Below are 16,820 nucleotides of genomic sequence, written 5' to 3'. Positions count from 1 at the left end.
AGGATGAGCAAAAATGCCCGGGGGAGGATGGCCTCTCTAAGGCCTTCTTCACTACATACTGGGAGGTGGTGAAGGATCCCCTACTGAGGACTTTCCAGGAGATATTCTCCTCAGGACAAATGCCAGGGAGGCTATCGGCAGGTCTTATCAGTCTCCTCCCCAAAGGGGGAGACCGGTTGGAGCTATCCCAGTGGAGACCGATCACCTTATTGTCAGTGGCCTATAAGGCTCTGGCAAAGATGATTGGTAGACGATTACGCCATGTGCTTCCAGACATCATTCATGACACACAGACATGCTTTGTCCAGGATAGGAGCATCCTAGGCAATGTATTTACATTCTTTGAGGCGACAAAGTGGGCTCAACACAGTGGGCAAAGACTGGCAATACTACCATTGGACTTCGAGAAAGCCTACGACAGGGTGGACTGGGATTTCCTAGAGGGTACCATGGTGAAGTTAGGATTTCCCCACGCTTGGATTCGGGGGGTCTCCGGCCTGTACAGATCAGCCACCAGCAGGGTTCTCATAGGCAGAAGGCGAGGGGAGGAGGTCCGAATGGAGAGATCAGTCCGACAAGGCTGCCCCCTGGCCCCATACCTGTTCCTATTTGTCGCAGAGGCGATGTCCCACTTCCTCAGGTCACGTGTGAGTGGACTACGCGGCCTCCAACTTCCAGTGAGAGAGGAGACTGAGTTGTTAGACTCAGAGTATGCAGATGACACAGGACTCTACATAGAGGACGATGAGGTGATGCTGGGAAGAATGAGGTTGGCTCTTGAGGTGTTCTGTGCTGCAGCGGGTGCGAAAATCAACTGGCAAAAGTCGGTTGGCTTCCTCACAGACCCGGAATCCAGCACGGAGTGGGAAGTCCACTTGGAATTTAGATGGGTGAGCAGAGGGCAGACCGTCCGATACCTAGGGTTCCAGGTGGGACTTGATATCACTCCTGCCTAGCAGTTTCTTCCGGTTCTAGAGTCTATTAGGAGGAAACTGACCTATTGGAGCACGGCTCGCCTCTCACTAGCCAGTCGAGCCCTGGTGGTTAACCAGGTCCTCCTAGCGACAACCTGGTACATCGCCTCATGTTGGTGTTTCTCCTCATCATGCGCAGGGCAGCTTCGCCGCCTGGTGCGGAACTTCCTTTGGTCAGGGTCTGATGGCTCCAGAGACTCCAGGGCCAAGGTGGCGTGGGCGACCATCATACGACATCGATCAGAGGGAGGGCATGGGATCATAGACCCAGAATATCAGAGTAGGGCCCTCTTGGGCAAGTTAGTTGTCCGCGGTCTCACACCAGGTGGGCAAACCTGGAAGGTCTTACTACAGGAGGGCCTCCAGGATTGTAAACCGAGGCTTGGCGGGGAATGGAGGCCATCCTTGCGATAGATCTTCACTTCAGCCTAGATTACCCCGCCCATATCACCTTTCCTGCGGAGCCTACTCTGCGTGTGGCAGGGCCTCCGTAAGGCCCTAATCCAGAGCCCCTCGAGCTGCCAGGAGGAAATAGCCTGTTAGCCGGTGATTTGAAACCTCCAGGCCAAAGACAGGGAAGGGGTACAGTTAGGTGAGCGCCCCCACATCCAGTGGGCTGGGTGGGAGGCCGGCCCGGCTCGCTCCATCAGGACATGGCGGGAGGTGTACAGGATGGCAGACAAGGAGGTGCTACAGCGAGTATCAAGGTGCTTGAGAGGAGTGGAGTTGAGGAGAAGAGAGATAGACGCAACAATACCTCCGGAGTGGCTTGCCCCCCTAATACGAGAACCGATAGAGACCGGGGAGGTATGGGCAGCCAGGTTCTCTCCAGCAGGCATCCCTCTTCAGGTGGCAGGTAGAGTGGGCGGCGCCCCCCAGGGGACCTTCTTTACTGTTCAGGAGGGGGGACGTCTGGCCCTTGACAGAGGGCAATAGGATGAGGGGATTGCCACCCTTTCATGGAGGAGGATTCGGGTGGGGGTCTTCAAGGGAAGACCTGGCGACTGGACCCCTATGTCATCTAGATGGAGTTCAAGGAGTGGCGCCTTTGGATCTGGGAGGGTAGACCACTTGATGAGCTGGAGTGGGACCCAGGAGAGTGGCTATGGCCGGCCTCTGCGGTTGCAAAAAAGCCACCCAGGCTCCTAGAATACACAGCCAGGATTGGCAAACATGTATTGATGTAAGAGGATATGGATTGGGCATTGTCACGCAGCAGACACTGGGTGGAGCACAGCATCACGGAGCCCTTCCGACGGACCTTCTGGCGCGCCTGTGGGATAGCTGGAGGCCGAGGAGGGTATCGTATTTTTTATGGCTGGTGGCACATGGAGGTTTGGTGGTGGGAAGCTGGCTTGCCCAGATGTAGAAGGAAGGAGGGTGTAAGCGCTGCACACAGCAGCCTCTAGAAACCCCAAAGCATTGCCTTTGGTCTTGTGAGGAGGCGCAGCTTGTATGGAGAGGAGCATGCCGTATCTTTTGACGTATAGCCCCCAGCCTTGGGTGTATTTCATGGGGAGCTTTCTACTGGCAGTCAGTTAGCCAGGGCCGTCACCTTTTGTATGAGGCCGGGATGCAAAACACGATTTTCATGATCGAGGCAGGGTCATGTGTAGTGGTTGGTCTGGAGGCTTTACCCATCCGCCAGGTACTAGAGCCCACAGCAAACCGCTCAGAGATATGGGAGATCATAGGGAGTCTTACTGGATGGCATATTTGGAAGGCGTGATGCCAGGAGGCTTTCGGCAGAGAGAGGCTTTCAGCACTTGCGACCTTGGCAAAGCTATGGACCTCCATCATTCACTCCCTCCGCGGTCGATGGGAGCAGGTGCAGGGTGAGTCCAAGGCTCATCAGGAGCTCCGTGGTCACTTCATGCGTACCTGGGGCGGCCAGGGCCTATTCTTTGTGCTGCAGGCAGGCAGTCTCCCCCACGGCTCCTTGCCCCCATCCCCCCTAGACCACCGTGAGAGGCTTGTATACATGATGTAGTGGTGACTTTGCATCAGGTCCAGTTTATTCTGTTGAGCTTGAGCACTTCGTTGTAATCAGCTTTTTGAGTAATATAATCAGCCACATTTTCTTGGAAAAAAAAAAGAATATTGATACAAACAAGACAGCGAAAGGAGACCGATCAGTCCCTACACACAGACGGAGTGTTGGAGTGTGCACCTGCCAAGGAGGACAACAAACTAGAGAGGATAAATAACTACCAAGTGGGGGGCTGGCTATATATAGCCATAAATGCCCAAAATTGACCGACCTACCCCTGAGGTGTCATAAATCCTGGCCTACCAACATTTAATGCTGGTTGCACTGCACAAAAGGCCAGAAAAATATCAAGTGGCTCCAAGAAAATCCGGACTTGCATGGACAATGTCTGACAGGTGGAGGCAGACTGGGAAATGTAGAAACTAACCTAGAAGTGCACATGGGAAGCCGACAATTGAGGGGAATGCAAAGAAAGGCATGCTCAAATAGAGCTATCCCTTGTCAAAGCTCCTAATGTCCTTGTCTTGCTCAAACTAAGGCTCACAGGCAACAGGAGATGACAAGGCATGATAGTCATGACTGCTAACAGATTTTCCATATCAAGTACAAGGCAAATGGTGGCTTGCTTAGTAGTGCAAAGTTTCTATCCAAAAGAGGGTATTGACTTCGAGGAGACTCTTGCACCTACTACACACTCCACCTCCTTTTGAGCTTGAATGCCCATCATAAGCGGCCATTGTTTCAAACGAAAAGGAGGCCTACAAGGCTTAACCATCTAGCCTCACTATTCTTGGCCATGAGAATAAGGTGTTTTCTTTGCAGAAAGCTCTTTATAGGCTGAAGCAAGCCCCATGGGCCTCATTTCATCGGATTGATCAATTCTTCAAGGAGGACCGGTCTTTCCAACCCTCTTCTTTTGAACTCAATGTGTACATATTCAAGGATTCCAAGGGGATTTGCCACATTGTGCTCTATGTGGATGATCCTATCATCATAGGTTTTCATTCTTCAAAAATTCAATCTATTCAGGCACCGTTGCTTCTACCTTTGGGATACCTAACCTCAATTGGTTGTCTTACTTTTTGGGCGTGGAGGTTGTCCAACATATAAGAGTGCTTTTGTGTCAATAGCAAAAGTATGCTTTACTGCTGGTTGCTCAGTATTTTCCTAATCGTATCAATTTAGTGCCTGCTTCATTAGATCAGAGACTTAAACTAACCAAGAATTTGGATGCTATACCCCATGATGAGACTTCTTACCAAGTAATTTCCACCCTTAGGGGGGCTTGTGTCCCTCTGTTATGAATGTTCCTTCGTGTTAGAAGTATAACAATGTTCCTTCGTGTTAGAAGTAAAGCATGAGAATCCTATGTAAGCAAGGGTGTATGGGGCGCCGGTTTTGGGGCTAATAGGGTGTTTGCTATCCAAGAATTTTAAGGTATAAAGTGTGCATTTCAATTTGTAATGATTTTCTGATTATTGTAATCAAGTGCTTCATCAAGAATTACCATCCTCTCCGAGAAGCAAGGCTAGTTTCAAGACAAGTACAAATAGGAGAGTCCTCCCTCCGATGATATTCGCAATAATAATCACATCTCCGCTCAGAAGAGTGTCGAGAATGACAATCCCCATTTGAGTCATCAAAGCATGTAAATAGGAAAGACGTCTTCCTCTTTGCACATAGAAGGATTCACAAGCACAAAGCGCTAATCAATATATTGTAATCTCCTCGACAAATGTTGTGTTTGACTGTGAAGGCCATTGCCACCACCCAAAGGGTTGCATGATGGAGATGCCTAATGCCTGGAAGCAATCACCTACACTTGCATGATGTCACTTGGCCTCCTAATGATGTCACAATCCACTGGATGTTGACACTTGGCCACCAGATGATGTTGCCCACACACAATATAGCTGGCATTTTCAGCAAACGCAAGGATGTATGCCTACATTTTGGATGTGAATGGTCTCCTCACCTTTGTATCTCTCTCAGATAATGATACCATGCTCTGATACCATGTGAGCGTGCGCGACGGAAAGAAACGGAAATACAAAGACAAAGGAAGAGAGAGAGAGACTGCAAGAAAAGAAGAATGAAATCTGCACTAAACAAGGAAGAATGTTGATACAAACGGGACAACGGAAGGAGACTGATCAGTCCCTGCACGCAGCCCACAACATCAGTGAGAGCACCAGATCAAATTGATGATGATGGTGGCACCAAGCACAAAGGAGACGGAGTGTTGGAGTGTGCACAGCCAAGGAGGACAAAAGACTAGAGAGGATAAATAACTACCAAGTGGGGGGACTGACTATATATAGCCATACCGACCTACCTCTGAGGTGTCATAAATGCTGGCCAACCAACATTTAATGCTGGTTACACTGCACAAAAAGGCCAAAAAAATATCAAGTGGCCGCCGCAGAAAAATCCCAACTAGCATAGACAATGTCCGATAGGTGGAGACAGATCGGGAAATGCAAAAACTAATCTAGAAGTGCACATGGGAAGCCGACAATTGAGGGGAATGCATATCCTCAAATAGGGCCATCTCTTTCGCCAGACATGTCAAAGCTCCTAATGTCCTCGTCTTACTCAGACTGAGGCTCAGAGGCAGGCAGTCACAAGCAGCAACAGGAGATGACAAGGCATGACAAATAGGTTTTCTTCAAGGAAAACTGGTCTTTCCAAGCCTCTATGTTTGAACTCAATTTGTACATATTCAAGGATTCCAAGGGGATTTACCACATTGTGCTCTGGGTGGATGATCCTATCATCATAGGTTATCATTCTTCAAAAATTCAATCCATTCAAGCACGATTGCTTCTAATCTTTGGGATAACTAACCTCAATCGATTGTCTTACTTTTTTGGGTGTGGAGATTGTCCAACATATAATAGTGCTTTTGTGTCAATGCAAAAGTATGCCTTACTGCTGGTTGCTCGATATTTTCCCAATCGTATCATTTTAGTAGCCACTTCATTTGATCAGAGACTTAAACTGACCAAGAATTTGGATGCTATGCTCCATGATGAGACTTCTTACAAATAGGTCATGAGTAAGTTGCTTTGGCTCACCTATTCCTAACTCGACCTTGCTTATTGCACATCCATACTTTCATAATGCTTCGTTAAAGATCATGTATCTCATTGGAAGAGTACTTTGTGTGCCTTGAGATATTCCAATGATACTTATGCATATCATGTGCACTCTAGCTCTCGATTTAGCTTGTAGGGATTCACAAATTCACACTTGGCTCAAGTTAGGATACTACAAGTCCCATGCTAGTTATACCTTCTCCCTCGAATCAGCTCCAGTTTCTACACCATTCTGCTTGTCCATCAAAACTCACAACAATCGAAGATTTTTGCTATGCCTTGCTTCCGGTGCCTCCATAAGCATTATTCAAGGCAAAGAGTGAGGGAATGGGAGAGCTTTGTCCTCCTTCACTTCAACCTCCACAACCAGCCTCTATCAAAATGGTGCAACTCTAATAGCATGTCATAAATTGTATGGTGTGAGCCTTCAACCAATAGATTGGCAGAGCAACTAAGACGAAAATAAATTGTCAAAGCATAGATGTCAAGATAGAAACTCAAAGGATGTACAAGCAGCTATCACAGGTAGAGACATCTATAGAATGAAGGGTTAGGAAAGATGTTTGATGCTGAGAAAGGGTGAAAGCACGGTAACAACAACAAGGCAAAGGGTTGGAGAGGATGGTGGGGCAAACAACTAGAGAGTAGGGCGAAGGGCTATAGGCTGTAAACACATCTATGGCAAGAGAGGGAGAAGCCGCTGAAGATGTGCAGCATGCTCGCAGTAAACAGGTAATGATACCATGTGAGAGATGACAGCCAAAGAGTGAATTTACAAGCGAAATAGCGATACACACTCTCTCTCTACCTAAGATTGCAGCGATAGGCCCCCTTACCCTCCACGCACTTCAATCTTCTTCTATTGCTACAAGTGAGAAGCAAGCAAGGAAGCGACAGCGACCAACTGACAAGTGTGCTGTAAATAGGTAAGAAACCCTAAAAATACTCTCAAGTGGAAGGTGAACAAACCCCAGATATAGTCACTAACTTCAATCACTTGAAGATAACTAGATTTTTTAGTAAAGCAAGTTCATATCCTGCTACTAATATGCTTTTTGCCTTTCATGTGTTGCTCTTCCGTTCTTCCTCTTCACCTAGCATAATCTTTAAAGAAAAACCCACAAGATGGCAATGCTCCAATTATGTTTTCAACATTCTTAGATCGTCTTTACAAGAGGCTCAACCTCCATGTACATATATGAACAAGAATGGCGGATCTCTTTAGGGGACCGCTGCTGCTTAGGTTGCAGTTTCAAGTGAGAGAAGTGACACACGATCCTCTATATTTCCCTTACTCCAGTACTTTTAGTTTCATTCACAAAGGCCGTATGCTTCCTTCAACAATGTCCAAACTTGTATTAGGTGTGGCATGAAGAGACACGCAATGTCTTTGAAGAGAGATGGTTATGTATGTATGCATAAGTCCCTTTATCAACCCCCCCTCTCTCTCTCTCTCTCTCTCTCTCTCTGGGCTTTGATATTGTTCTGTGCTAATGTAAGTTTTGAAAAGAACATCAGTGAACACACAAGTTAACTAATCCCTTTACCTCCCAACCCATCCTTGTGAAAAGTTGTCTACAAGAGAAAACACGTTTGTTTTATATCACTTTGTATTGAAGGAAAGAGTCATCCGCACAAACCACGCGACTCAACATTTTTTGAAATCGGCTTTCCGTGCCTATGAAGCGAACATTCTCTTACGAAATTCAACTAGCGAGGGAGAAAAGGGTTATTTGATGCATACCATCCTGGGGAGAAGTTCCGCTTGACACAACGTTGTGAAAAACTCGAAATACCTCTAGAGCCGCTACAAACGGGGGAAATAGGGAATCGGGAGACCTTGAGAACTTGATGGTCATATTGGATCCTTCATTCATGAAAGTGAAACATAGCTCAAGCACTCCTCGTGAACCAGTCTCAGCGAAAACATCCGTCTGGTTATTAATGAAATTCGAGTTGACAAAGATGTCGAACACCCTTTGGCCTGATGCATTCACCCTCGAATCGATCTCCGAAAAGTAGAAGTTGATGCGGTATGTGGTGCTAGGCCGTGCTGCAAAGTTAAATACGAATCCCGTAGGCCACTTGCTCACATAGGATGATTGAAGTACCTTCATTGGCGGTTCATCTGAAATATTATTCCCCACCAATGACAAGGTTTCAAGGTTTGGTTGGCCACTATTGGGGGTCCAAATTCGATCAAAAGTGTCGTCAGGATACCTGAAACAAACTTCGACATCAATGAGTGAATATATGCACAAATTTCTTGTGTTCTATATGTATGACGTGGCTGTTTGTAAGCCATGCACTCTTTGCATCTACAAAGTAGGAGTAGAAAATAGCCCATGCATGCCTATATTAGAGTTTTAAGGCATCGTAACCTAAATAAACATTGAGATGTCTTATTTTCTAAATGCGTACATCTATTTGTAAAACATGCACTCTTTGCACATGATCTTTATGGAAGATATACACAATAGTGTAACATTGCATTTTAACTCCTAGTTTTAGTATGAGTTTAGGGTACCTATTTTAGTGATTAAGGAGACTTTTGTTTCTCTTGCAAATTTTCATTCTGTTTCAAACTCAAGTGGGGCATAAAGAATCTATTGGCTTTTCTCATAAATACACTCTCATTGAGTAATTATCACAAGTGGGTGCTTTTGATGTGAGCTTGCTAGGTAGTAAGGATAGCTAAACATCAAGGTTGTTGCAAAGGCCCAATGCATTGCCTTGCCCGGTATTGTGCTAGAAGGTGTTGGTGAGTGATGGACTCCACATGGCTAGCAAAAGATATGAATGAACTTGCTAGGCATTAAAAGGACCACTTCTCAATATAGATTTGCATCCTCAAACCATGAATCTCTAAAACTTTCTCAAGTTTCGCCACAAATACGGAAACATCATGCCCTTGTTCGAGGATTGATGTTTTGACATGGATAACAAGGATTGCTCGGCCTCTATGTTGTGAGTTACGTACTTCAACACATGAACATACATCGCACCTTGTCCTTGTGTAATGGGGGCAGATCTGTCCATGATGTGTGACGTAATGGTGTGTGGGTGGGGGTGGCTGACGGTGTGTGAGGAGCCTTATTGTAATCGTTCATACGCACCAACTATATCAATGGATGTTGGTAAAGCGATAGAGGTTTATATAGAGATACGACCTGACGTCTTCTTCGGTTGGGGCAACGCCATAATTGACGCGCCGAGAGAGGACGAGGGCCTTCGTGGTATTGACGATGTACTCCACGGGCAGCAGGGTGGCGGGGAGGGGTCGGAGCTCCAGGCTGGAGATGAAAGGGGGGTCGCGGGTAGCGCTATCGGGGGCGACGCAGACGTCGAGGCGACTGGACAAGGCGGGCACGTAAATCTCCGAGAGCAAGTGCATGCTCTGAGGGAAGTCGATGATGACGTCGTCCCAGAAGTCCGCCCCGGCCAGGAGCTTGAAGCTGATGCGGCTGGAGTTGAGCACGCTGTACAGCGGCCTCTCGCCCATCCAGAAGGTGGCCCGCACCAGATACGTGGTGCCCTGGCTCACAGCCAGCGAGTAGCAGTACTTGCTGTGGTTGGTGGTTTCCGGGAAATAGCGCATCGTGCTGTACATCGGCCAGTTGCTTTGCCCTCCCACCGAGGCCGTCCTGCTGATATTCCCCAGGGAGGGGCCGCCCGCTCCCATCGCACCACTGCTGAATAGCATCCCATCCGGCGTCCACTCAATCCCCAGCACATCCTGGTAGCTTGTGGTCGCGTTCGAGCCGCAGTCGATGCTCACAAAGCCTGCATCGAAACAGCACTGATATTACGCCGAAAGTCTAAGTAGTAAGATCATCATCTTCCTCGTTGAGGATTATGCTGAGAGTGTAGTCAATATTAAGGAGCCCCGCCCGCACACTTGCCTGCGGTCGTTTGTGCTGTGACGCCCGAGCCGGAGGACCATGAAGATCCAGCTAAGACCAGCTGCAGTAGCAGAATGCTGTAGAAGCAATGCATGGTCACGATCACACGGCAGCTAGTGCTGTCGAAGCGACCACCGCGACTGTGCATTAACAAATATCAAGCTCCCTCTGGGGAGCGAGGAAGCTTTCTATTGAGGTTTACGGCCATGCCACACTTGGGTCCATCTGAACAGGTCAACGGAGTGAGGTCACTACGAGCATGGCTGAGTTACTTTACTTGATTTCCTAGAAAAAAAAATGGGACTTCAGCAAGTAAATTAGTGCTACTTTATCTACTTGAAGAAGTGGGGGGGAAGCCGGTGCATGTGAGTGCATGTGAGTGCATGTGAGTGGGTGAATGAATCTAATTGACTTGAATTGTGTCGATGGTCATGCCTTGAGTCTTGATCAAGCACTCCATATGACATCACTCTCACATTTCACTTTCACATTTGAAAAGATAGGTACTAGTTTTTCAAATGCAACTTGCAAAAGTGGATGAGGCCTTTAATTCATTGGCTTGCAAGTACTATTAACAATCAGTCTTGGTGTTTCAACCCAAAACCCCTTCTCTATTATGGGGAAAAAGCAAGGCTATGGGTCTTTTGGAGTGGGTCCTTTCTACAAGACTATTTCTGTGAGAAAAACCCCACAAAAACAGTTGTCTAGTCTTCCACCTAATTAGCATTAATAGAATTCCTTTCCTACCCTTCCACAATGTAGGACATGTTTACCTCCCTTTCCTCTTCCTAGTCTTCTTCACAGAGAGCTTCCACTAATGTGAAGAGAAGTTTATGCATGGTAGTCATGAATGCTAAATCCAAATGGAAGATTTTTTGGCATTGGTGTAAGACATGTTTAGCTCCCTTTCCTCTTCGTAGTCTTCTTCATGGAGAGCTTCCACTAACGTGGAGAGAAGTTTATGCATGGTAGTCATGAATGTTAAATCCAAATGGAAGTTTTTCTAGCATTGGTTGCATGCTGCCAATTATGATTTGTTTACATGTTGTTCCAAGCTATAATTTTAATACAACGTCCAAGAAAAGTGAATAGGATTCTAATATTTTGGCTCAATGGAAAATGTATAGTATTTCATCATATCACTTTGGAACATAGGGACACAGTAGATTGATTAGACCTATAAGAATTGGGTTGCACCTAGGACTAGTTGGGGAATGGAACCTCACTCCCCCTACTAGCCATTGGTCACATCGAGGGCTACTAGTGCTTGCTTCCCCCATAGTCACCCCTCAAACCCAAGCAAAAATGGGTGTGCTAAAGGGAAGCTTAAGGTGGTAAAGAATGAGTAATCGTGTCTTTCAAACTATGCAAATTGACACGGAGACCAAAATGTTAGTACTAGGGGAGGAAAATGTTGCTATTAAAATTGAGAGCATTGGCGCGAGCATGATGGGGCTCTTACATTAGCTTTGGGCATGTTGATGGTATAACTTGTAAGTATTGTTTAATGTGGTCTATTATGGATATGTTGATTTTTTTAAAAACACATACATAACTTTTAAATTTTCTTTTGTATCAAAACAAAGAAAAGAGAAAAGGTTTTCAGTCTATTGTACTAACATCCCCTTAATTTTAAAGGGAGACTTTTTGTCCGATTGATTTAAACCCTTCTAAAAAGTGATGATGTGTACATGTTAGTATATTGAAGGTGACATTTATATGTTTTTGAGGAAAATACAAGAAAGTATCAAAGCTTGAGTATGTGGTGCTTGTTAGCTCTACCATCAAGTAAGTAATCTTGACTTCATTAGCATGGTATATTAATAAATGATCACACATGCTTACAAAAAGTGGAGATTGGTCAACCAAGTCAAATATATATAACCAATTTCAAATTATACATGACATGTATCCATAATGCTTTCTCTTTTCACTACAAGGGAATGGGGCAATAGCGACGCCGATTAGCGACGGCGGATATCGGCGTCGCTATAGGCGTCGCAATTGGCGTCGCTATATGCGTCACATTTGCGACGCCAATTGCGACGCCGCAGGGAAAAAAAGCGCGGCCGAAACCAGAGCGCCGTTTTCATTTTCTTTTCTTCGCCTTTTGAGAGCGAGAGCGAGGGAGAGAGCCAAGGCTTTGTGAGAGAAGAGGAGGAAGAGACTTGCTGCCGCCGCCGCTGCCGCCGCCGCCGCCGTTGTTCGCGAAGGAGAGGAGGAGCCCTCGTTGCAAAGAAAAGCCGCCCACGCTCGCTATATCTCATTGGTGAGTCTCCCTCTCTCTTTCTTTTACTTGTTGAAGGTTTAAATCGTTCTCTTTTGTTTGTTTAGGAGAGGAAAAGAAAGAGAAGGAGAGGGAGAGGGAGAGAGAGGGGGAGAAAGAGAGGGAGAGGGAGAGAAAGAGAGGGAGAGTGCATTCTCTCTCTCTCTCTCCCTTTTGCTTGTTTAATGTTTAAATTACTTTCTTCTTTTCTTGTTTAGGAGAGGAAACGAGAGAGTAAGAGAGAAAGAGAGGGAGAGGGAGAGGGAGAGGGAGAGGGAGAGGGAAAGAAAGAGAAAGAAAGAGAAAGAGAAATAGAGGGAGAGGGAGAGGGAGGGGGAGGAAATAGGAGAGGGAGAGAAAGAGAAAGAGAGGGAGAAGGAGGGAGAGTGCATTCTCTCTCTCCCTCCCTCTCCCTTTTGCTTGTTTAATGTTTGAATCACTTTATTTTTTGCTTGTTTAGGAGAGGAAATGAGAGAGAAAGAGAGTGAGAGGGAGAGGAAGGGGAAGGAAATGAGAGAGGGATAGAAAGAGAAAGAGAGGGAGAGTGCATTGTATCTCTCCCTCTCCCTTTTGCTTGGAGGATGTTTAAATCACTTTATTTTTTGCTTGTTTAGGAAATGAGAGAGAAAGAGAGATAGAGAGGGAGAGGGAGAAAAAAAGAAAGAGAGGGAGAGGGAGAGGGAGAGGGAGAGGGAGGGGGAGGGGGAGGAAATGAGAGAGGGAGAGAAAGAGGGAGGGGGAGGGAGAGGGAGCGAGGGAGAGGGAGAGGGAGAGGGAGAAAGAGGGAGAAAGAGGGAGGGAGAGGGAGAGGGAGGAAGAGGGAGGAAATGAGAGAGGGAGAGAAAGAGAACGAGAGGGTGAGGGAGAGGGTGAGAGAAAGAGAGGAAGAGAGGGAGAGTGAGAGAAAGAGAGGGAGAGGGAAGGGAAGGAAATTTAAGATAATATACGTATTGATAATGGTATGCAATGTGCTTTGCATACGGCCACGTACTTCATCAAAATGAACCCAAAATTATTGTTATAGAAGAAGAAACCCTTAAATTGAGTATAGGATAATTTCTCTCAGGTCTTATGACAATGAGTAGAATTGATTGAAATAAATTTTATTACTATAGTTATAAAATTTCATAGATGGCGCGCATTAATTTTAAAATGGATTACTTATACTCAAAGCCGAGATATAACAAAAAATTATCTACCGGGACAAACAAATCGTTGAGCATGATACAAGGCCGAGATATAACATCGGAAAATCTCTCGACTACTATATACAATGCAAGGTTTATGGTCAACTTGCAACTTGACGTACATCTCCATAAAGCTATCCATTTAAGCCTCGTTTGTTGTAATGTAGATAAGATGGCAAACGAAGAAGGTCCTATTGTTCAAGACCGTGAGTCGTATCTTAATCAGCGTGTCCCATGTCCTTGCTCTCAATGCAAGTTGGCAATTAGACGAAAACGCCGATTGTCTATAGAACACGTACGACGATTTGGCGAGTTTCAATCTGAGATCATTGATCAGACGATTGCAGATTTTCAGCAAACGGTAATTTAAAGTTAGCATTTTTCATGCATTGTACTCTCAAGCTAATTGAAAACCATACACAATAAGATTGGGCCTTGTTGGCAAATTTTGTATCCAGGGGGGTGATGTCTCGACCCAAGGGGGAGTGCACCCTTTGCGGCCAATTAGAAGAGTTCGTGGACGTGCAATGGATGGATTGCAGGAGCCAATCGACCACTCGCAAGGCCCATCTATATCGTCAATGCCAGAGGAGATAGACAACCTTCCCGACTTGCCTACAATCTTGGAGCCTGAGATGGAGGCAATGATCGATGCATTGATTCCCATGGATGTTGAGACATCCGACCCGCTTAGAGAGGAAGCATCCATACCATTATATGATGGGTGCCGAGTATCTCGGTTGAAGACATTGCTTGCACTCTTAAGTGTGCAAGCAAAATACGGTTGGAGCGATACGAGTATGACTGAGTTATTCAAGTACCTTGCACACAGACTTCATTGTTTTTTTTTTTAACAGTATTATTGCAAACATGGATGGATTTTTCAAGGTGTTTTATGATTTTTTAAGGTTATTGAAATATTATATATTGCCACCTGCAAACACCATGCCTGAGTCTCGTGATGATGCACGACATGTTTTACGAAAGCTTGGCATGGACTACAATAACATCCATGCATGTATCAACGGCTGCATATTGTTTCGAGATGAATACGAGACTATGGAGACATGACCAAAGTGTGGTGCTCACAGGTATCGACAGGACTTGCAAGGGCAGACCATCCCTCAAAAAGTCCTCAGACACTTTCCGCTCATCCCCCGCATAAACCACATGTTTCGCACGTCTGCCATGGCAAGCTTGACAACGTGGCATGTGCAGAATAGGTCTACGGATGGAGTGCAACGAATATCAGTAGATTCGCGCGCATGGAGCCACATTGACTCTACCTTCCCAGGCTTTGCGCGAGAGCCAAGGAATCTTCGGCTCGGTCTCGCCATGGATGGTGTGAACCCATTCGGTCAGCGCTCGACTTCTTACAGTGTGTGGCCTATAGTGCTTGTCAACTACAACATTCCTCCATGGCTTTCTACCAAGAAAGGACATCTCATCCTTAGCTTGCTCGTCCCGGGCCGCTACAAAGTAAAAAATATGGACGTGTATCTTCGTCCATTAGTCGATGAGCTTAAGATTTTGTGGGAGGAGGGGGTCACGGTGCAAGATATGAGCAGGCGCGATGGTCGGCGGTCAGCCAACATTCGAGCCATTCTCATGTGGACGATGCATGACTTTCCGGGATTGGGAGAGTGCTCAGGTGAGCAGACCTTTGTTCACGCCAGTAATATCTATATTTTATTTCATTCAATCAAGTATTCACTAGGTCGTGGATCGCCTTGCAGGTCTCGTTACCTCAGGTTATCATGCATGTCCATTGTGTGGGCCACAGTTAGACTCCCGAAGGTCACGAACCATGAAGAAGATAGTATATCAAGGACACGCCGCTTTCTTGCCGGAGGATCATGAACTCAGGGAAGGTTTTCTTGGACGATCTCCAGCACGTATGAACGCTGCAAGCTGGTACGAGCTGAAAATGGTAAACCCGGAATCACATCCAAATGGAATGCGACGGTTCTCAGTTTTCTACGAGTTGCCATATTGGACCCACTTACAGGTCAACCACTTGTTGGATCCGATGCATATTTTCAAAAATGTGGGCAGCTTGCTATGGGACCACATCACAGGAAAGAGAGACACTATAGGGTCACGAATGGATTTAAAGGAGGTAGGTAAGATGGAGGCGCTTTGGCCGCAGTCGAGTGCTGAAGGGAGAGTGCAGCTTCCTCGCGCTCCCTAGGTTTTGTCTACCAAAGAAGAGCGCATTGTGAAGCAAGTAATCAAGTCTATCCGCACTCCGATGGGTATGATGCGTTCTCTCAGGTCCGCATTTTCTAAAGATGACCAAATGTCTGGGCTAAAATCCCATGATTGGCATAAGATATATCAGGTTTGTGAACAGAATGGATTTTAATTAGCGTGGACATTTTGAAATTTGAAAAGTGACCATTATTCTTAATGCTTTCTCATTTGTGGCAGTTTGTCCTACCGATCGCGATCGCGGGATGCCTAACTCCAGAAATTCGCGGGGCCATTTACAAGCTGTCGGCTTTGGTGCAATGGATCTCACAGAAAGAGATTAAGACGTCCTCTATTGAATCCGCAAGGCGGGGAGCAGTTGAGATGGTCTGTCTCTTTGAGAAATACCTGCCCACTAGCATGCTCACGATACAAGTTCACCTTCTTGTGCATCTTGTGGACGAAGTGGAGATTGCTGGACCTGTCCATACGCGATGGATGTTCTTCCTGGAGCGCTTCATGAAAACCCTGAAAGGCTTTGTGCGACAACGAGCTCGTCCGGAAGGTAGCATGGTGGAAGGTTGGTTGGTGTCAGAGGCGTTAGTGCATATCTCACAATGGCTACCAACGGTGGAACCAGACAATGAAATGCTATGGACGCTCAAGGACAATGACAGGCTGACTGGAGATGTGGTGGTTGGAAATGGGGTAGAAAAAAGAATGGATGCCTCAATGGAAGAGAAGGTGAATCGCTTTTGTATGTTGCACCATGCCTCCATGGAGACGTGGCTCACTAAGTACCAGATTGCAAGGCAAGATCGAGAGGAAGCGCGAGCTGAATTCCGACGCAGTACGCGTCACCGACCGATTCGATATCCCGAAGGCATGGAGGAGATACCGCGGTTTATGTCAACACGATGGTTGCATGGAGCCTTGATCGCAGCATCCAGCGAAGGGACAGAGGTCTCAATGGAGGAGTGGGAGTTCTCGAGGGGATGTAGTCCAAAGGTAATGAGAGGTTTAGAATGTGTCGTATCTGAATTTGTTTGCTACATCTAATTTGAGTGTTTCAATGTGCAGTACAAAATATATAGTGCAGCGTGGTCGCGCGGACGGCATTTTCGGGTGGAGCGTATTGACAAAATGCGCTCCACAATGGACTGTGGTGTCATGGCAAGGTTTGAGCAAGAGAGCCAGCGACGAGCAATGGATC

General features: G+C 46.4%; 1 protein-coding gene across 7 annotated transcripts in view; it reads right to left on the bottom strand.

Moving 5' to 3' along the window:
* The window catches only part of LOC148030807 (putative LRR receptor-like serine/threonine-protein kinase At1g67720), a 59,276-nt gene extending 49,186 nt beyond the window's left edge, over positions 1 to 10,090 (bottom strand). For all 7 annotated transcript variants that reach the window (XM_087684343.1, XM_087684344.1, XM_087684338.1 and 4 more), the window contains exons 1-3: positions 9,965 to 10,090; positions 9,233 to 9,845; positions 7,807 to 8,282 (exon numbers count right to left, since the gene is read on the bottom strand). In XM_087684343.1, the coding sequence (XP_087540469.1) occupies positions 7,807 to 8,282; positions 9,233 to 9,845; positions 9,965 to 10,058 (1,183 nt within the window). In that variant the 5' untranslated portion in view covers positions 10,059 to 10,090. The remainder of the gene's footprint in view (positions 1 to 7,806; positions 8,283 to 9,232; positions 9,846 to 9,964) is intronic.
* Between the last annotated feature and the right edge of the window lie 6,730 nt (positions 10,091 to 16,820).

Source organism: Lygodium microphyllum, chromosome 9 (genome assembly GCF_053477565.2).
Source record: "Lygodium microphyllum isolate KBCC chromosome 9, Lygodium_microphyllum_v1.1.10, whole genome shotgun sequence".
Lineage (NCBI taxonomy): Eukaryota > Viridiplantae > Streptophyta > Polypodiopsida > Schizaeales > Lygodiaceae > Lygodium > Lygodium microphyllum.
This window is presented reverse-complemented; position numbering and strand designations above follow the sequence as displayed.